This window comes from Phyllopteryx taeniolatus, chromosome 21 (genome assembly GCF_024500385.1).
Source record: "Phyllopteryx taeniolatus isolate TA_2022b chromosome 21, UOR_Ptae_1.2, whole genome shotgun sequence".
Classification (NCBI taxonomy): Eukaryota; Metazoa; Chordata; class Actinopteri; order Syngnathiformes; family Syngnathidae; genus Phyllopteryx; species Phyllopteryx taeniolatus.
Window position 1 is genome coordinate 5,327,161 of NC_084522.1, and position 22,006 is coordinate 5,349,166.

Here is a 22,006-nt window from a genome sequence, read left to right on the forward strand (position 1 = left end):
TCCAAAATGGACGGGGCGCCTTATAGTGCGGCGCGCCTTATGTGTGCACCGAGTTCCAAAATCTGTAAATGTTGTGTGACTTTAATGAGCGGTCTGGAAGCATTCCCTGCCGACACGCTGCTTATATAGAGGAAGGTGGACGTGACTGAGGACAGCATGCGGACGTAAAGGGGGAAGGGTGGGCGTGACAAAGGAGGGTTGAAGACACGCCCCCAGTAGGTATATAGTTCCAGTATGTGCAACAGTTTGTCTACGGACCCCCGAAAATGGCACCTACGAAGAGACATGCTTACCAAGCACAGTTTAAGCTGCAAGCTATTAGTTACGCGGAGGAACATGGGAATCGAGCAGCCGCGAGAGAATTCAAGATCAACAAATCCATGGTTCACAAGTGGAGGACGCAGGAAAACGAGCTTCGCCAAGTCAAGAAGATAAAGCTGAGTTTCCGTGGAAAAAAAAAGAAAAACAAAACGCGGAAACATGGCGAGGTGGCCCGAGTTGGAAGATGAACAAATTAATGAGCAAAGAACAGCCGGGAGAAGCGTCTCCAAAGTCATCATTCGACTGAGTCCAATAACTCGGACCTTGCCATCATTCAGGGAGGATTGACCAACTGCTGGACATCCATGTAAACAGGGCGTTCAAAGTGATGTTGTGAGCGGCGTGGGAGCCATGGATGACAGATGGCGAACACAGCTTTACTAAGGCTAGGAGGCAGCGCCGGGCGAGTTACGGCACAATTTGTGAATGGATTATGGATGCTTGGGCTAACGTGTCTGCTTGCACTATTGTTTGAGCTATCATAAAAGCCGGCATCATTTCTGAGGAGCCGCACGGCAATGAGACTGACTCGAACCTGGCGTGTTTTATTGAGAACTTGCCCAGCTGTTCATTTCAGATTCAGAACTTGAGGACTTTGATGGATTTGTGGATGAGGATTGATAAAAAAATAACGTGAGTACATTGTTAAATACTTCAATAAAGTACAACCGAACTCAGTTTTGCTCCCGCTGCCTTTTTAAAAACATTGTTTGAGTGTGCATGCATGCTACCGTATGTTTTAAGCTAGCGTATGTTTTACTATGCCTGCGCCCAATAATACGGTGCACCTTATGTGTGTGTTAAATACATAAATAGACCCCGTAACTGAGACTGCGCCTTTTAATACGGTGCGCCTTATGGTCGTGAAAATACGGTACATATGTTCCACATATTGCGATGTGCAATTTACCTGACGGTAGTGAATACAAGTCCCAACATTAAACTTGATTTTATTAGAATTTTTCTGTCATAGCATGCCTCAAAGTAAACATTATTGGATCATTTTAGTATGCAATAAAGTTTGTACAAAGCTGAACATTAATTTTAGCTCTGACACTTGCTCAATATAAGCAGTTACAGGCTGGTCTGATGTATTCTAGACCAGTGATTCCCAACCAGAGTGTTGTGAAAGAATGAGAGATCAATAGGCGTGCCGCGGGAAATTATCTGATTTTAATCAATTTGTTTGGAAGGCATTTGTCTATTACAAATATATATCTTTGTTCATCTATCTATGCCATCGACGTACAGTGACAGGTAGAACAAATATAGGCTATTCCATTAGATGTTAGAATGTACAAAAAAACCTGTTGCCATTCATACAACAGAATAGGTCATGGCTTCCTTTGAGTATACAGTATCAGCTTTGTGTTCAATTAAATAGGCCCAGATTTAAGATATAAATCAACTTGTGAGTAAATTGAAATGAGCTTATTATTTCAGTTTTCATACATTTTGTAACTTTTATTTGGAGGTGTGCCGTGAGATTTTTCTAATGTAAAATGGGTGACTTGGCTCTATAAAGTTTTGGAAACCTCGTTTTCTAGACCACCAAAGTAGGTTATTCTTGTCACATGATCCCTATTATAAGCTAGTATACCATCTACATAATTTTGATGTCATTTTAATGGGAAATGATTGCAAACATTTGCTTAGCCACTCTTCCTACCCTCTCTGTATAAGCAAACACTTGTGGTGAAACACACTTACTATAGTAGACATGTAGCAGCCAGCAGGGATGGGTGGACGGGCTGATGGGGATTGCTCCACTTTCCCATCTGACTGAGCAGAAGGGCTCAGAAGTGTGTCAAACAGCGAATCAGCGCATCAAGAGGGAGTCGACCAGTAGGGCTTATGCGGGATCTGCCTCCGCGGGGCGTCTCAAACGTGCACGAGCTCATTCCCTCAGTTATCAAACCGGTCCTTTGTGGCGCATGCTCATACGCTGGCTTAATTCCTCCAAGCGTGAATGTTCACATTCTTGTTAAGGACTGATGTATTTTGGTCAGTTTTGATGACTTTCAACAGCTGCGGCTTGTTGTGATCTAGTGAAAGTAGAATATTTACAAGTCTGGGCCATGACTTTTTGCAATCGGTGGACCACATGGATATACAAGCCTGTTTGCACATTTACCTTTTCATCTGGATAACACACTAATGTAAAGCAGGGTCAGATCAGTAATTCCCAGGTTAACTTTTTTTTTCTTTTTTTTTTGCTTAATATTACTTTCATCATCATGTGACAGCTGTAATGGACTTCTGTGTCTCGTCAACAAAGTCTCTGCTAGTGTTAAATTTATGCGTTAGTATTTAGATTCAAATTTAAGCATAAAAGTGCAACCTATGTCCTCTTTACTGATGGAATTTTGCAATTTGAGAGGGGTAAGTAACCGCTACATACACCCCAAAACTAGTACAACATACTGTAGCTGTGTTCCTGTCTTGATGAATATTTCATAGATAGTTATTTGGAAGCAGTTGAAGTGTGGTACATGCCTTCTACTTATCTTGTTCACACATGCATTATCCTCTTTAATCGGGTGCTACTGAATGTGGGCTGAAAGGCCACTGTTGTCTCCAAGTAGCATCTCTGACCTTGATTTATCCAGTGAAAATGTGCTTTTCTGTAAAAGCCATTTCCCCCAAAAAGCTTCACAAAGATTCAACTTTAGGACAAATCTTTACTTTCAAATGATCAGTCATGACTGCGCAATTATTAAATGTTTCCTTTCTCCTCCACAAGAGGATTGATAATCCATTTTCCACATGAATCACTTTCTTTCCAGCCATATTGCCCAGCCATATTGCCTGTCCATGTTAATCGAGACTGCCGTCGCTTGCGATGTCAGGCCATTTATGGCCGCAGACAAGCTGTATCTCTGCTTTCTGGTTCACGCTCTGGCTTGCACGTCAGGAAGAAAGATAATCCCTGAAAAGAAGCTTTATAAATTAGCTCATGGGCTGTGGAGGTCAATGACAAAGCACGCTTGGCGCAAGAGAAGCACGTAGGAATCAGACCGGACAGCACACAGAGAAATGATATTACACAGTGTAGTTGCACATCCCTGCAAAATTTAACCACGATAACGTCTTTGCAACTAAACTAAGCCACAAACTGGTAATCTTTGCAAGAGCAGGAGTTTTGAATCACCTTCATTGGATATTATTACATGGGGCTGTCTTAATGTATGACTGTGAGATGTTCTTTTCAGAGATATTCATTTAAAAAATAATATTGTACATAAACAAGTTCGACATTTATAGTTGATTATATTGCCCTAAATTGTGTTTGATGTAATGCTAGAATGTTGCAGTATACTTTTATTCATCAAAATTGTCTGATAAGAGTTTAAAAAATTAAATTGTAAATTTATTATTATTAAAACAATTTTGTTTACATTACAACCAAGTGAGAGGCACAATGCATGCATGAGAAAGTAGGACTATATTTTGTGATGTCATTCTGTAAACTCCATTTAGTCCACTAAATATTTCCCTATGCAACATGGATAACATTTAGAAACACAAGCTGCTTTGCACTGTACATACACATCCTACAAAGCATCAGATAATCGCATGTTCTTCTTCTTCTAAGCTCCATCAGTCTCAGTGAGAGAGGAAGAAAAAAAAATGCTATACACAGTCAAGATGTGGGTCAAATACATTTATAGACCTTCATACACGGAGATGAAACATGCTTAGCAGATGTTCCTGTGTATGTGTGTCGCTCAGACCTGCATAATGGAAGCTATATGAATATCTTTCTAAATTTTAAATTTCATCAAATGCACAAAGAGACCTACTTTAAAACAAAATGATTTATTGTCAACACTTGTCCATAGCAAGCATAAAGAGACGCCGTATTTCATATCTGTAGCGCTACAAAACTTCGATGTAGTATAAGTGGTTTTCTCCAGAGGATAAAGAATATATGCCTTTAAGTATTATATATTAAAATCACTTCACTGTCAGAAATATATACTAATTCACCTAAGTATTTCTTGTTAAGGAGATCATTTGCATATTTATGAAATAGAACTAGTGATATCGTTACAAAGAAAAGTAAAGTACTTTTTTTGGACAGTGTTTAGAATACGGTAGCAATGCAGCACAAGCATGAGGGTTGCAGGAGCCACTATCAGAAAGAAAAGCTCATTCAATATAGAAATTGAAAAATATGCAGTAAAATCACTTGCAATAGGTAGGAATGTACATTTAACTAATTGCTAGCATTATCATTAGAATTCTTATCATCCTAGGGGGATTGGTGGGAATAAAATTTCAAAAAATAGCATGAAAATGTAAATGTGTGTTTGTTTTATTGGTTGAATATTGAAGTTGTTTTTGTTGCCTCTGTGGCCACGTGGAAGTTTAGTCATGTGTTTAGCTGTTTAGATTACATCTGCATGTGTGCCCTCTTAAAATCCTCCAATTTGCCTTCTGCCTGTGTACGATATAATGATATACAATAATTATTTTGAGTTTACAAAATTAATACAGTCCAGAAAATATTATTACGTTTTCATTGTATTCCCTCTTGCTTCCATTGATGCAACTGTATGAACTTTTCATGCTTATGTGCTTCCTTTCACATCAATTTATGTAACTTATTTTTTTTTAAAGCGAAGAGGATCATTCATGGGAAACTCACTTTATGTCACACAGCCAAAGAAGCAATGAAAATCTAATATAATGTGAAAAATGGAAGGCCTTTGTTGAGTCTCCTAAATCACTTTTGACAATATTTGGCAGCATCTTAAGTTAGCTTACTGTTTTAATCGTCATTAATGACTGCGGTAATGTAGGATGACATTGGGAGTTACTTGATATTAAATAGATCCTGAACAGTATCTGCTGACTTTAGTCCACAAAAAATGTGCGCAGTCTGACTCAGGACTTGATGAAAGTTATTCTGGATGGGAGCCCTTGGCAATTTCACGTTTTGCGTTTACAAGCAAGGCACATAAAAGGGTTGCTTTCGTGGTGAATTTACCTGCGTCGAGATGAAATCCTTTCATCTACAACATCGCTTTTGAGAATTCATAGCATGTTTAACCTTTTTCTTTTTTTAATAGGGTGCAATTGGCTTTCATAGTGCTGCCCTTTCAGTCAAGAGTCAGCGCCAATTTATTCTCAGTAGGCATAAAAGGTCAATTTTCACTGTTGCTCAGAAGGTCGTTTTCCAATTTTTTCCTCAACACACATATTGCGACACCATTGCACTCCCAAATAGCGAACAAACTAGTAAACATTATCATGAATGTGTACTCAGTGAAAACTTAAAAGTTGAGAAATCATTCCACAAGTGCATTGTATTGAAGCTGTTGTTTGCCGCTCTGTCCCAATTTGTTGGTCTGCGGTGCAAAAAATATCGCTGTAACACTTGGATGGATTGCCATGACATTTTGTGCAGACATTTACGGTCCCCAGAGGAGAAAGAATGCCAGCTTTGGTGAATCGCTTTAGTTTTATTTACCACAGCAATCAGGTGAAAGGTTTTTACTTAAATCAAATTTTTGAAATGTTTCACCAGCCGGAATGTCACATATATGGACATATGAGTCATATGATGGGTCTTTTTTAAGCTCAGCTGAGGCTGCTGTTGGTCATATTAAAACATTTCGAACATGCAGGATTGAAGTAAAAAACAACAACAACAATAATGATAATAATAATAATAATTTTGATATGAGTCATGCATGCAGGCACTGAATGGTGGACATGGATTGGCTGTGACTCCAATGTGAAGCTGAAACAAACATTTTGACTATAGAATACTTTACAATAGTTTATTGTCAACCACAAATTTCATGTTTAATGCCTGTGTGCGCTGACGGATAACTGCAGAAAAGAATGAAGCCGGGGCTAACATTTGTTTAATAAAACTTTACTCCTTGTCAGAGTCACAACCAAACAGCTGTGTCGATTACCACAATGCTGTAAACCCGCTTATATTTTACTTGTGCTGTGTTATGCCGGTTGCAATATACATTCAAGATCTGTGGCTTTTTAAAAACCACATCAAAGCAGCTGCACACCTGTTTGTACATCTGGGATCTGTGTTTGATGATAAAACAAGCAGGCTGCAGCTTAATTTAAATGCTAACATAAAGCAAGGAAGACAATCTATTTATCCCTCCTAAACAGTAAATCTGAATACTTAAGTAACCCCGCAGTAGCATTGTGCAGGCATAACAGTCGAGATTTTGCAGCAACAAAATTCAGGGTTTCTTCCACTTATTGGTAAAAATGCAACAACATAAACAGATCAAATCTGCCTTAATTAGAGGAAAGTCAACAATTAATAAAAAATTAAATACATTCTGAAGGTAAATCAAAGTACTGATGGTTGGGGTGCAGGAATGCTGGATTGGTCTTGAGCCAAACCATGTCGTGAGTTGGTTGCCATTACCCAACTTCACATGTGACTAGAATGGACTCCAAAAACATGATAACGTTACTGGGTGCATGTACATGGACACAAACATACAACATAATACAGTATAATATTAACCAGAACAATGTCATAAAACTCACTATCATGTAATGTCTTCTTTGATGACCTCAACCAACATTAACGGATGAAGCCAATAAGAAATAACACCTACTACCCAGATTGAAGGGCTAATTAGTTTGATGAATTCAAAGTTACGATAGGATGTAATGTGGCCGCAGCGGCATACCGTGACGCTAATTCTGTGCAAATCCATTACTGTCTGTTTAAAAGTCCATCCATCCATCCATCCATTTTCTGAGCCGCTTCTCCTCACTAGGGTCGCGGGCGTGCTGGAGCCTATCCCAGCTATCATCGGGCAGGAGGCGGGGTACACCCTGAACTGGTTGCCAGCCAATCGCAGGGCACATACAAACAAACAACCATTCGCACTCACATTCGCACTCACATTCGCACCTACGGGCAATTTAGAGTCTCCAATTCATGCATGTTTTTGGGATGTGGGAGGAAACCGGAGTGGCTGGAGAAAACCCACGCAGGCACGGGGAGAACATGCAAACTCCACACAGGCGGGACCGGGGATTGAACCCCACTCCTCAGAACTGTGAGGCTGACGCTCTAACCAGTCGGCCACCATGCCGCCTGTTTAAAAGTCTGTAAATCAAAACCACGCTAACCTTCTTGAAATCAAACTAAAAGTTAACACATAGAAGGGCAGAGGGTTTATGCATATGTAACTCATTAATTCTCTTGGGATGATTTGACTCAATCGTTAAAATGCCCCCCATATTCCCCTGCTCTCCCTCTGTCTGCCTTCTATCTTTTATACATACACGCCTGACAAACTGCCTGTAGACTGTCATCTTTGTGACTCGGGATATTACCAGTACTTTCTCTTAGGCCAAACTGCACGAACAATACATTTAATTCCTGTGGTTTGTACCATTTGTAGTTTCACAGTACCTTATCATTGTGCAGACATTTTACAAAAAATTAGTCTGTCCACCAAATGTTTTGCCCCACTGCAAAAAGATTAGTGAGTGGATGCTAAAGAAACTGGTCGTGTAACACCTGACCTTGAGGCCAAGGTTGTGTTGACCAATGTGCAAAACCGTGTTCATGAAGACATGGGCTAAAATTGCCTTAAAGTCACACGTAAAATAAAAATATAATGGGCTGATTTGTAGGATTTACCATAATCACTGCCTCCTCTGTGCTATCTATTTGGGAAACAACATCAAAATTGTGACTCATTCGTCGAGGAGATTCCCATCAGGCACTGCCAGCGTCAGACAGGACCTTGATATAATGGCATCCTCTGCCCATCACTACAACACACTCGGTTCTGGCTATCCGGGATTTGTTGGCTTAATTTTGATACGGTGAACGGGACCTGGAGACAAGCCATCCATATGTATTTATAGTCAACGATCTAATTGAACAGATTTGTTTTGTCTTCACGTCCCAAAAGTAAAAGCTCTGTGTTGTAGTGGAGGGAGCTTTTGCCCTCATCGCTGAGAGGAAGAGATGTCCCGAAATACTGGCTAAGAGTCCAGAAGCACTCCTACAAGACTAGACTACAGTGAATTAACATATTGTTGAATTAATACCTCTCTGAAAGTTATTATCATTATTATATCAATAGAGGTACTGTATTTTTGATCTGGTTCTTGCAATTGATGTCAATATTGTGCAGGTGTAACTAAATAAATGCCCATTGGTTGTAATTTTAGAAGCACCAATGTGAAGACAATCAAGCCACTGCTATCAAAGCCCGACTCTTAAAGAGGCACGCAATCAGGTACACAATGCGCCAGAGTGCCACCTTTTGCGTTGCTATTAATTTGCCAATCCAAATGCATTGGAGTGATTATATAACCTTGAATGCATCGCATTTCCCCTCCATTCACTGGTGAGGGTACTCTTTGCTATCACTTTGAAAAGGAGGTAATTAAGTTCCTTGCAAAAGCGCTGAAAGGTGTTGAAGTAAACCAGTGTTTAAGTAGTTAAATTTCACCTTTTTTTTTAAATTTAATTTTCTGTACCACATATCCTCCTTAGTGTTGCAGATGAGTCGGAGCCCATTTCAGCTGACTTTAGGCGACAGACAGTGTATAACCTGAACTGGCTGCCTGCAAATCGAAGACATCCCATTTATAGAAACATGTTTATTATAAATACGTTTATATTTAAAGTCATGTTTAATTTAAAAAGTGAATGCATGTTGGGTGGACAAAATGACTAACTGACTCAAGTGTTATCAGCCATGAGCGTTTCTAGCCCATTTTTAGGGATGCTCAAGCACCCCTAAATTGATCCCAGCACCCCTAAAATTTGAGATTATTTTTTTTAAACAGGCTGAAAAAGTGTATAAACATACAGTACTTGGTTGAGTCGTAATCTTTTCACAACTAACAGAGCTCAGCAGCCCTGAACCTCTGATCCTAGAATCCTCGCTCTTATCTACCTTTGAATTTGTGCCAGCTAAGTCTCAAGATAATTCTTCCAAAAGAAACAGGAATTAAAAGGAACAAATAAGGCGGATGTTTAGGTTGCTAAACACGGACACCTGGAACAAGATGAGTGACAGTGGCTGCCAATGCCAGCAGGGTGAAAGAGGACAAGCGCATTGTGCATATTAAACCTTAAGATTGAATGGATCACTGGAGGAACTTGTTGAACTCCACAGCGAAGGTTTATCCCGTGAGACTCTTTGTCCTTCCTTCTGTCCCTCATAGGTGGATGTTCTTATAGGCTTGTAACGACCGTGTGATACTCACAATCCCTGTTTATGTCCCCTATGCCATCCCTTACCCCCCACCCCCCTTTCCCATTTCTCTCCACCTACAGGGAAGCTGGCGCTGAAAACTGGGGCACAGGAGGCTGCCAAACACTCACATCAACCACTGTCCAAACCAAATGCCTGTGCAGCAGGATATCCACCTACGCTGTGTTAGCGCAGCAAGCTAAAGAGCCGGTGAGTCACCACCACATAATCTGATATACTATTTGGGACTTGGGGGAGGCTAATTAGGCACCTACTATCAAGGGTTAGGTCAGGGAGCTGTTAGCGTAGTATAAATTTAGATGGCATCACCTGTTAGTTGGATTACACCAGCAGGCTCTGTGGGTGCCAGAATCTTGTCATTATAGTGAGCTTGTGATGGATGATGTAGGTGAAGTTTGAATGCAAGGTGGCAAACTTTTTTATTATTATTTTTTTTTAGCAAGCACCTTTCCATCCATAAGACAATGCTTGCAAATTGAACAGCGCTGTCATTGATAAAACATTGTCATAGCAGAAGCTTTAATGCAGCCTTGCAGTTGTCAAAAGTGATTTTGTTCAACATTTGATCTCAAGCTTAATAAAGGTCACTTTTTGGTGTGCATGTGATGGACGAGAAGAGGCGTCAAGAGGACAGAATATTTTATTGGGACTTGATGTGTTTTTGCCTGAGGTGCATAACCTGCTATAAATAGTTCACATAGCTTCTGGTGTGTGTTTGACATGATTGAAAAAGGCTTTTTCGTCATTGGGGGGCACATGTTCTTATAGATTGACCCACTCTCTTGTAGAGTGCTAATGGACAATCCAAAGACCTGACAGCGCCATGGTTTACTTTGCTCTGACAACTATAGGGCCCATTCACCACCAGATTCTATTTAATTAATTGTGTAACACACCTTCTACCTTCCCAGTTTTAGCCTTTTTCTTTTTTTTTTTTTTTACCAGGAACTATTTAATATTTAATGCCACACATGTTTTCCCCCACAAAGCCAGTTTTCACTCTGACTTTTAGAAGTTTTTCTCACTTTATGACACCGCTCCCCGAATTCAACATTCACTAAATGTTCACTACAATAACGCGGCACTGCAAAAAGACAGTGTTTGTGTGAATGTGGGTTTTTGTGTATAAGTGATGGTGGTGGGTTGGCAGTTTGCCAGCATTGCCTCTCTTGATGTTTAAAATCGAGCCTGAAAAAAAAAAAATAAATTCCGTCCATCGAGGGTAACTACAGGTGTCATGCAGCTGGAAAGGAGATGGTGAAAATGGTGGACATGTAACAAACAGAAGAGGCACATAGGTGTCAATTTGTAAGAGAAAAATAAGAAAGTGCAGAGGAAGAAGAGCAGATGGATGAACCAATAGAGAGGTTTGCATATTGCCACATTAATTAATTATATATTAATCAATCTGTTAAAGATCTGCAAGCTTGACTGGAGATCTATTAAGCGAGAGCCATAAAGAACATTACCAGCATTTAGTCTTTAGTTGCATGTCTTTCTATTTAGTAACTCCATGACAAATACTAAGTATTATGCCAAATATGCTATATATATATATATATATATATATATATATATATATATATATATATATATATACACACACACACAACCAGGCCATCCGTATTGCCATCCGTATTGCATGAACTAGGACGCAAGTTCAAATGCTCATTGACTTTTGGGGCAAAACCATTAATGCCAGTACTTAGGACCAGAAGGTATGGGTCAGTGCCATTATGTAAATGGCACCCATGCAGTCAGGAGCTGTTGCGACCAGCACTAAGTGCACTTTGTAGCTTTAGGGTCCTTCACATTTAGCTTTCAATTTCAGATGAAATTGGGATTCTCTTAAACGACAAGAGATTGACTGAATTAATTAGGTAACACGTGACACTGTCTGATCCGGACACACATCACACTCAGCCACTACTGTTGGGTATGTGAACACAGAATGAAAGAATTCTACACGCATAATTGTCTGTCGTAGCAGAGAGTGTCATCTGTTCAACTTTGAGAGATTGCTCAGGACACGGTGTGAGGGACGAGGCAGAGTGGGTTAAGCTGGGGTCTGAGGATTAACCTCCATGCTTAATAAAAAAGCAGGGTGGGGGGATTGAGAAGCAGTGCTGCCATTAAAGACCGTTTACAGTGGAGTGAGGGTTAGCCAGTTAATCTTGTTTACTTTCCAGAGCCTCTGAGATTTCAGCGTGTGCGCTGTGTGTCTCTGTCCAGTATGTCTATCACCAAGACAAGACTGAGGGAGAAACAAAGGTGCAGGCAGAGGAGTTGATTGATTAAGGTCATGCTGCCATACAATAAACCCAGGCAACTGGATTCCCAAAATGAGTGCTGAGGGAATGCAAACTCTGCGGATGTGTATGGACTCATTGCCTCAACAGTCCTCAATGGGATCCTGGGATTTTGAGTTGACACATTTATTGGCTTTATAAAAGTCAATTTAACCTTTTATGCCTCCAGTTAATCAAATGAGTTCGATCTATTTTTAAGCTTTATATCTTTTTGGTGTTGGCTTGGAAGGCCCAGAGCCTGATTGTGTGAACACATAATTAATAAAGTTGCTATCAGGAAGACTGATGATAATTTAACTTCTGCTAGGTGTATAAGTGATGGGTTTTCAGAATGCTTATTGAATCGCCCAAACAATCAAACAAAGACACAAAATGAAAACACTCACAAGGAGCATGGGGAGACACACACACACACACACACACACACACACACACACATATATATTGCAAATTAAACAAATAACCTCTTGTTCTGGCGGCACGGTGTCCGACTGGTTAGAGCGTCAGCCTCACAGTTCTGAGGACCCGGGTTCAATCCCCGGCCCCGCCTGTGTGGAGTTTGCATGTTCTCCCCGTGCCTGCGTGGGTTTTCTCCGGGCACTCCGGTTTCCTCCCACATCCCAAAAACATGCATTATTTAGAGACTCTAAATTGCCCGTAGGTTTGACTGTGAGTGTGAATGGTTGTTTGTTTGTATGTGCCCTGCGATTGGCTGGCAACCAGTTCAGGGTGTACCCCGCCTCCTGCCCGATGACAGCTGGGATAGGCTCCAGCACGCCCACGACCCTAGTGAGGAGAAGTGGCTCAGAAAAGGGATGGATGGATGGAACCTCTTGTTCTACAGTAAATCAATAGGGGAATTGGATGAGTACCACTTTGGGCGGTGGGACACGACAATAAACCACAAAGAACAAAGATGTGACAATGAATACCACAATATAGGCTTAATCCAAATTTCCTTGCAAAAAATGTAAAGCCTTTTATCGCATCAAGATAGTACAAGTATTGGTGTAAATACTTATCAAGTGATGTATTTTTTTTCTACTGCTTTTATCAGTCCTCACAATTTCCTCAAAACGTGCGAGGAATTGAAAAACAGAGTTGAGTAAAAAGTCGGAATAAGTCACAGAAGGGGCAACTGAGGACGACATGGGTGGGGAGAGAAAAAAAGGAGATGGAGAGAAAAAGCAGGAATTATCAGTGTGAAAAGCTGGAGTGGGGAAGGTGTGGAACTTTCTGTGCTGAAAATCTTTTCCCTCACTGGTAATCAGGCACCATGCATACTTTATAATCTATGTGGGTGTATTTTACTTTTTTCCCCCCCCTTCTTAGACACATACATTAAGCTAACAAAATTATATGCAAATAGTTTGTCCAACTGCAAAAAGACCTTTGCATGATTCTGTAGCCTATAGTCCAATTTGTATTTCCTTCTTTGTACTGTAGCGTAATGAAAATAGACACATATAATCACATCACCCTCTTATATCCTAACCAATTAGGAAAACACTGTTGGACAAATTGACACAATGAAGAGCTGAGGGACAATATGTGGATTTAAGTAGAGTAAAGGAACACAAGAGGGTAGTGTTTTCTTTACCCTTGTCTGGTAGAGGCTAATTTAAGAGTAAAAGCACTTTCATATTCGATCCACTGATCCAGATAGAGCGGCACGGTGGCCGACTGGTTAGAGCGTCAACCTCACAGTTCTGAGGACCCGGCCGGGTTCAATCCCCGGCCCCGCCTGTGTGGAGTTTGCATGTTCTCCCCGTGCCTGCGTGGGTTTTCTCCGGGCACTCCGGTTTCCTCCCACATCCCAAAAACATGCATTAATTGGGGACTCTAAATTGCCCGTAGGTGTGAATGTGAGTGCGCATGGTTGTTTGTTTGTATGTGCCCTGCGATTGGCTGGCAACCAGTTCAGGGTGTACCCCGCCTCCTGCCCGATGACAGCTGGGATAGGCTCCAGCACGCCCGCGACCCTAGTGAGGAGAAGCGGCTCAGAAAATGGATGGATGGATGGCTGATCCAGATAGCAGCAATAAAATTAGGTATACCGTCACAATCTACATTACATTTATTGTTGTTCTGTAGCAGTGCATTCAATTGCATCATACTTTAAGATGATGTGTTTAGCTACAGAGGGGTGAAATAGGAGAACCAACCAATAGGATGCAGTTGAGTTCACACTATTACAAACTGGATTAACAGTCAAAACTGACTTGCTAAACTAATATGCGACACGTGTACATCATGTCGCCTTTCTCTCAACATAATAATGAAATAGTCATTCTCCGTGTCTCAACATTGTTATAAATCTTTGCCAAAGCAGATGAATGTAGAATATAAAATGAGGGAGTTTTTTATTTTGTATTTTGTAGCTTCCTCTAATGTGTTTGTGAGTGTGTCATATTGATATTCCAACCAGTTCCACTCTCCTCTGGAGAAATTGGCTTCCTTTGATGGGCAAGAGGGAGAAAAATAACCAACAAACACAAAAGAGAATAGCTTTGACTCTCTTGTCTTCATTCTTCCTATATGTTTCTTCCCTCACTTACTCTCAACTCTTCCGACTGAACTAATCTTGAGCAGACACACTTACTGGCATACAGCCTTTCAATTACTTGGCACACACACACGCACGGCGTCCTTTATTTGCATGAAGAAACCTTGCGCAGCGGGTGTGTGTATGCGTGCACGGTGATAAATCTTGAGGAAAGAGACGTCGGGTCACCTGAGGAAATGAAGCGTGTGATTGAGAACTTAAACACGGCCAAACATTAAGCCCAAAGCATACTGACGGTATGTTTATGGGATGCTACTGCTAACAGGAACTCTGAACTCCCCCTTTTTTTTCTCTCTCTCCACTCTTTTCCTTTCTGGGTCTTCAGGAAATGGGTCCCACCAGCATGCCCTCGGTGCCCCTCATGGTGGGCTGTGGGGTCTCCTGCACCGCTCTGCTGATCCTGCTTCTTATCTATGCTGCCTTCTGGAGGTATTTTTTTCCCCCTGAACGTCTTTATGCAACATTGTGTTTAGTCATGCAGAAGGGTAACTCTATCCATCAATTCCTCCATCCATCCATAGACCAATTTGGTATAGTACAGTAAATGGGATCCTGATTTTGGCATGAGAGTCAATCTATGGAAATATATTATCATTGTACTTATTTCAAACCTGCTTTTCACACTCTTTTTTATTCCGTGCCCTGTAGGTATATCCGCTCAGAGAGGTCCATCATCCTGGTGAATTTTTGCCTTTCCATCCTAGCCTCCAATTTATTGATTTTGGTGGGACAATCACAAACGCTTAGCAAGGTAAGGCGCTCTGATTGCTCTGTACTGACACACAAATACAAAATGTATGTATACATTTGTATACACTGTTATGTCAACAGTAAAATTAATATCTATAGTGATATCCTGGTACTGCACTTTATATATAAGCCCAGTAGGCACAGTAACATGATAACTGTATTTTGTTTTATTAATATTCATAATTTTAATAGTGGCCTGTAGCCAACCATTGTGTTTTACAATAATACTTTGCTATATTTACAATTTCATATGTACCTGTGGATGAAAAAGCAAAGCTTGCGGTCTTTTGACACCAAATGCATGCTAGCTTTCGCAACAAAAATTAGTTCCATGGACAAAGCGACATCAAGCCAGCCGTTGCTAATGTAGCGATATGTATACTTTCTATTTTAAATTGTGTATTTTATATTTTAAATTGTGTTTTACAATAGTAATTAACTATATTCATAATTTCATGTGTACCTGTCTGTGGATGAAAAAGTAAAACGACAGTGTAGCTCCATAACATTCACTGATGCACAAATCTTTCAAGGTTTCTCTTGGTTTGATGTTTGCATCTTCAGGTTGTATAGTATGCTTGTAAATGTGAGCTGCGAAATTATTTTCTCAAAATACTGTCGCATTGGCGACACTACGAGGATGTTTAATCTTGTGTCACTGCCGTTTTATTCATCGTAAGCGCATTTTCACAAGTGGGTCGGTTTAAAAAATATTTCTAGAGTTGCAACTTTTTGAATAAGCTTGGTTACATTTTATACCTATAATTTAATACTTCATTGTCCACCCCCGCCACGCCCCTCTGATGTCCTTAGGGCCTCTGTACGGTGACTGCTGCCTTTCTCCATTTCTTCTTCTTGGCCTCTTTCTGCTGGGTGCTAACAGAAGCTTGGCAGTCCTACCTGGCGGTCATCGGCAAAATGAGGTCACGACTCATTCGCAAGCGCTTTCTGTGCCTCGGCTGGGGTGAGAACCCACAAGCACAATGCCCCACACATGACTGCAACTTGAATATTATTTTTGCATTCGATATTGGGTTTGAAGGTACTTACTTTTAGCTGGGAGTTTTTTTGTCATGCAATTTAAATAGTGTTTTCCCAATTACCTGTATTTCGCTCCAGTAACTTTAGCCAATTTACCATCTTGACAAACTTTAGTGCTTATTGCGGCGTCTATTTTTGTTCGTAAAATCTATGATAATATGGTATCAATGTATAGAATGCAAAAATTTTGAGTTTCCCCCCCAATTATTATTATAATTTTTTGTATATATATATATTTTTTTTTTATTATATTATTATTATTATTATTATTATTATTATTATTTTGTATATAAAAATGAATCCCAAACACCCAACACGTTGAAATATCAAAGCTCGGTGATGCAAAATGGGTCGGGTAAGAGATATGAACTGAAATAAAAGCAATTTATCTTAGTTTGTCAATTTCTTTCCGAAAATTTAACCTGTGTTGCCTTTCGCCGCTGTTATGCAGTTGTTTTTTCAATTATCACAGAGGATCTTTAAGTCCATATACTGCACCCCGGTGAAAGAGGCATCTCAAAACGGAGATTCTTCTCATTGCTGTTGCAGATCAAGTAGACAAAATTAAATTGCAATGACATGTCAGTTCGTGGGTGCTTTTTCCTTTTCTTCAATTGATGTTTTTATGACAAAATAAAACTTTTATTTTTTAGTTTAATACATACTGAGAAAAGAGACACGGCATGAATATCAATGCTGCATGTCCTTACGAGCTCCCTGATTGTGTATTTGGCTACATTTAATAGAATTACCAGCTTGCTATAGTGTTTCAACCCTAAACTTTCCTAATAATTATGATATTTTGGTGGCATTCACCATCACACTTTACAGTGATATAAACCTCTTTCGGTTTTACGGCAAATACAAGCTCTCCTCATATGCCAGAGTAATTTGAGAAGATCCATGAGGGTGATTTTATGACTTGGATACAGACCGAGCTGCTGCTCTGTGACAGCAGGCACTGATTGAGAACACTGTGACAAAGATATTTTACATAAAAATGCAACAGATTATGTCCTTGCAGTGTCAAAATTGTTTCCAGCATAATGCGTAAAACCTGAATTTGCTGAATTATCATTTGTAGCCCTTTCTTCCTGCTCTTTGCTGTAAGGTGCAAATTGCACCTGCGTGGACCCAATTTACCAAAAGGCGTTTATCATACTTTCTAATGTAATTTATAGCCACACACAAACATGAAGGGGCAGAAGCACACACACGATGGCTTTTAATATCCATAGAGGGGATTACTTTGGTCTACTTATTCTGCTCTGCATCACCCAGATGTCCCCTCTGTGCAGTTGTTTTTTTGTGTTTTTCCCCATTGTACTTTATCTTGGTGCTACAGGAAATGTTAAAGGATAATCAACACATGATAACATCTGCACCACACTGGCAAGATGTTTCGCGTGGACGCTCAAATTAACACCAACATCACCTGTTCACTTCATTCCACTTCATATTGATCCGTGCGCTTTAATCAGCAACCTTGCTGATGGCCTTCCTTGATAGAAAAGAGGCAGAATGTATAGATGTTTGTACTGTCACAGAATGACTGATGTGACCATGTGCCTGCATGTCATAGCTATAGAAATACGTGACAGACTTGGCTATGACGCATAAAATTCATGAAACAATCAGCCAGAGTAGACTTTATCCGCCGACCATCCAGTTTGCAATTTTCTCTCTAAATTATGTGATTGAAATCCGTTACGATGGAAACAGGATCTGGGGTATGAGTCGCATGTGTGTCGGATTTTCAGAGCAGTGTGTGCACATGACCTATCGGTTGGTGTTTCCTAGGTTATGTATATATTACTGGATTGATTGTTGTGTAATTAAAATGCTTCTATTCTAATTTGCCGACCAACCTGGCTTCCCGAATTTGTTAATGTGCCTTGTTGTAATTGCTTTTCATTCGTGACCATAATCAAAGCTTCTTTAATTACGTGGATATTTCAGAATCACGCTCATTACAGGCCAAGCATAGTCCACTATGTCACAATGTGACACTCAGTCACACATTTCATCTGTTACATGAAATATAGCGGTGTTACAGGACCACCTGATGTCATAAATAAATTACACCAAAGACGGGATAAAAGCCAGGTTGTGTTATGCAGCATGACCTCTGGGTCAGGGAGCACACGCATAGTAGTAACCTACAAATCAAAATTCATATATACATTGTGTAATGTTAAATGGCTGCTTGGCATACTATTGAAAGGGTTCTTTTTTTTTTTTGGAGCACCTAATTAAAATGATTGTGTTCTCTGTGTCAACAATTTTGGATTTATTTATCTCTGCCTTGCAGGTCTTCCAGCCTTAGTTGTAGCAGTGTCGGTCGGGTTCACCAGAGCAAGAGGTTACGGCACTGTCAACTAGTAAGTACCATGTTCTCACCTTCTGATTGACCCACCTGTCACACCATTTGAAGAATATTTTGTCTCAAAGGACTCCAATGTTATTTATTATTACTTATTTCTTGAGACACTGTATATTTTAGAATGTTTCTAAGCTTGCATGGGCAGGGCACCTTTAGTGTTATGAAACTAAAACAATGTATTTTAAATTCTGTTTCATTGGAGCCAGATAGCATCACTTTAGTGACCTTTTGTTCTTGTTTTACTTCTGGAAATCTGCCCATATTTAGATGAGCATTTTCTTTTTATTTATTTTTTTCAGTCATATTAGCATTTTTATTAAAAAATCAATACTTTATAATTTTAGTTAAAAAAATCATTATTTTTTTATAAGCGGTTTTCATATTTACGATGTATAAAAGCTACTATGTGACAAAATGGGTGGCTGCATTTTCCTCGGATGCACTTGCTGAAATGGCAAAAATGACTGCATATCAATATGCTTCATGAGCATGACTGCCTGCTTGATAAATGAAAAAGCCACTGAAAATTACATTTCAAATATCTTATCTAATTTGGTCAATGAATAATTACAAAATAATCATAAAATGAATCCTGTTGTAGATTGGATTGGCAAATAACAACTCTACTCAGCTCAACTTTATTTGAAGTGTGGCTGCAGCGGACCTTACTTCAGCCTAGTTGGGAGTGGTAGAGAATGAAAAATGGTCCGTAACGCTTCATGGTACTTTAACTCATCGTTTCCAGATGGCATTTTAACCATCAGGAGGTTCAATAAGGAGACATCAAATGAAAGACCGAAAGTAACATTTATTGTGATTGAATGAAAATGGCATTCAGATCAATCCCCCAGCAGCAATGCATCTTCATTTAGAGGTAGGTTTGCACAAATAGGCGGGAGGTGGAATCCTCCCAGGGTGGTGCTAGAACAGAAGCAGTAGATGGATCATCACAAGTGGGTTTCCAATCAAGTGCAAGGGGTACAGCCTCATACATACAGACAATCTGGGAGAAGGTGACAGAGAAAGATCTTTGAAGAGCAGTAAATTGACTTAATCCAATGCAGATACACAACTGATAAAACATACTGAAATTATAATAAATTGCAAGAATTACATAATTTGGTTGGACAGAAATGGACACAGACTGCAGACAATCAAAGCTACGAATAAATATGTAGACTGGACATCTGAAATTACCCTTTGACCTGAGCTTTGCCGTTTTGCCCACAATGAATATGATTTTGGCTTTATCATAAAGAAACAAATCCTGGAATTTTGTAGCATTGTTAATTGAGAATCATGACCACTGGTTATTGCAAAATACTGTCTTTGTTGGACGTAACTATTACCGTAATTTCATGTGTATCATACGCTCGAGTATAATATGCACTCGCAAAATTAGGAATTCCCTTCTATATATATTACGCGCCATTGATTTGCTGGTATCCATGCTCAAGACATAAAGTCATTTTTATATTTCATTAGGTTTTTAGAACGAAAAGTGCATGCGCTGACGGTTGTGTCATTTCCTCAAGATGCATTTCTCATATTAGCAAAGAACAAAGATGGTGTTCGAGTAAAATCAATAGTTGTTGTGGTTCAAGTCTGGAGAAGCTAGCATGCATTTACTGTATTATGGATACATTTATAACATTAGACATTACGTAGCATACTGGAATAAAATCTGCATATTTTTTCACAGCCCCTCGGTACTGGTATAAGTATATATATATATGTATAATATGCTCTATTGACTTTTACCTATCATACACAATAAATTACGGTCATTTGGATTTCTACTCCACAACATGAGAGGTTGAGGTTGAATTTATGTACCTAATCTACATAATACACTTTGCTTGTCACTTAGAGCAGATTTTATATTGCCGTTTTCATTTCATGCATCAGTCTGATATGTGTCCCTCTTGTCTTCTAGTTGCTGGTTATCCCTTGAAGGAGGTTTGCTCTATGCCTTTGTTGGACCTGCTGCTGTCATTGTATTGGTGAGTGCTCTATTCTTATTGAACTGAAAAAAATAAATAAATAAAAATCCGCCTTCACAGACACCCACATTCAGTCTATGCTTGGATTTTGCAACAAAGAATCGAGTCTTAATTTAACATTTTATTAAATAGTGGTGTTAATCTTAACGCTAATGTTGACAAATTGGAAAAAAATCCTGGATCAACATCTTTATCCAGCTCCACAGGAAAAAAACTAACAAAAAAAGACCCTTTGTGGTCCAGTCCTCACGCTTCCAGAAGAAAACAACCTACTTGGTGTTTACTATCGCAATAATCGTCATCCATCCATCCATTTTCTTTACTGCTTAGTGAAGCTGTATATTTTACAAACGCACAACTATATCTCATTACTGTTGCCTGCTGCAAGTGGCTCTTTCTATGGTGAGGTTATTTTTCGTGAGGAAATTCCTGAGAGGAGTTTTCCAAAAGTAAATCTTAAGACTCACTCTAGTCTATCAAAGGCATGTTTACATGCTGATCAGTTACTGAATTTTGCACCATACATAACAATCAAATGTTTAGGATTACAATATTTTTTTATTTAATGACCTGTATCTAAATACATGGTCACACAAGCAATAATCTACCTAAATGAACATAGTGGGCTTCTTTTCAAATTGATATCCACTCATCTAGTGTTTCTGTCTCGCCAATGCTGATGTAAAATCTCCAGCCTAGCGACTCTGTGGTGGTCCATGCCCTCTGAACAAGATGCTGCATTGAGAGGCAGATGTCGGGCAAAGGCGCTGACTCCTCCCATGAGACCTGACTCCAAATTAATGAACCAGACCTCAGACAAATAGCTGACCACGATTATGCTGGCACCACTCAGAGCTGGGCCCAGACATGCCCAACCTGACAAAAGTGGTCTCGCAATCTGGTTTAGAATCTCAAAACATTAAAAAATTGAATTGTTGGAGTGCTTTGAAATGTTGTAGCATGTTTATGTTAATGATATGTGTAATACAATACAATGTGTAATTGGCAATGATGTCATTAGTGTTAGTCTGTTAAAGAAAAAGAGAAAATCTTTTAAATTAAGCATGGGAGCCATTCTGGCATTTACTTTATCACTTCCCCTTCTTAAGTCAAGGATATGATTCAAAAGTAATCTTCGATTCCACCTTAACAGAACTCAACTGAAAATACAAAGCCATCGAGATGTGATTGTAGATGAGAGTCCCTGTTGGCGAGCAATTACCGCGATCTTCATCAAACGTTCTCCACTGTCTCCCTCAGGTGAATATGCTCATTGGAATCGTGGTGTTTAACAAGCTCATGTCTCGAGACGGCATCTCAGACAAGTCAAAAAAGCAGCGAGCGGGGTAAGTACTCCACAAAGAAGGTGATTCGTCACACAAAGGCACACT

At 39.7% G+C, this 22,006-nt stretch overlaps 1 protein-coding gene across 21 annotated transcripts in view; it reads left to right on the forward strand.

Annotated features, from left to right (window-relative positions):
• adgrb2 (adhesion G protein-coupled receptor B2) overlaps positions 1 to 22,006 on the forward strand; it is a 144,726-nt gene that overhangs the window by 94,355 nt on the left and 28,365 nt on the right. For all 21 annotated transcript variants that reach the window (XR_009786161.1, XM_061760557.1, XM_061760561.1 and 18 more), the window contains 7 exons: positions 9,626 to 9,752; positions 14,764 to 14,867; positions 15,087 to 15,189; positions 16,002 to 16,152; positions 18,541 to 18,610; positions 20,549 to 20,615; positions 21,876 to 21,961. Coding sequence is in view for 20 of the 21 variants with exons in the window: in XM_061760557.1 (XP_061616541.1) it covers positions 9,626 to 9,752; positions 14,764 to 14,867; positions 15,087 to 15,189; positions 16,002 to 16,152; positions 18,541 to 18,610; positions 20,549 to 20,615; positions 21,876 to 21,961 (708 nt within the window). In the remaining variant the exon portion in view is untranslated. The remainder of the gene's footprint in view (positions 1 to 9,625; positions 9,753 to 14,763; positions 14,868 to 15,086; positions 15,190 to 16,001; positions 16,153 to 18,540; positions 18,611 to 20,548; positions 20,616 to 21,875; positions 21,962 to 22,006) is intronic.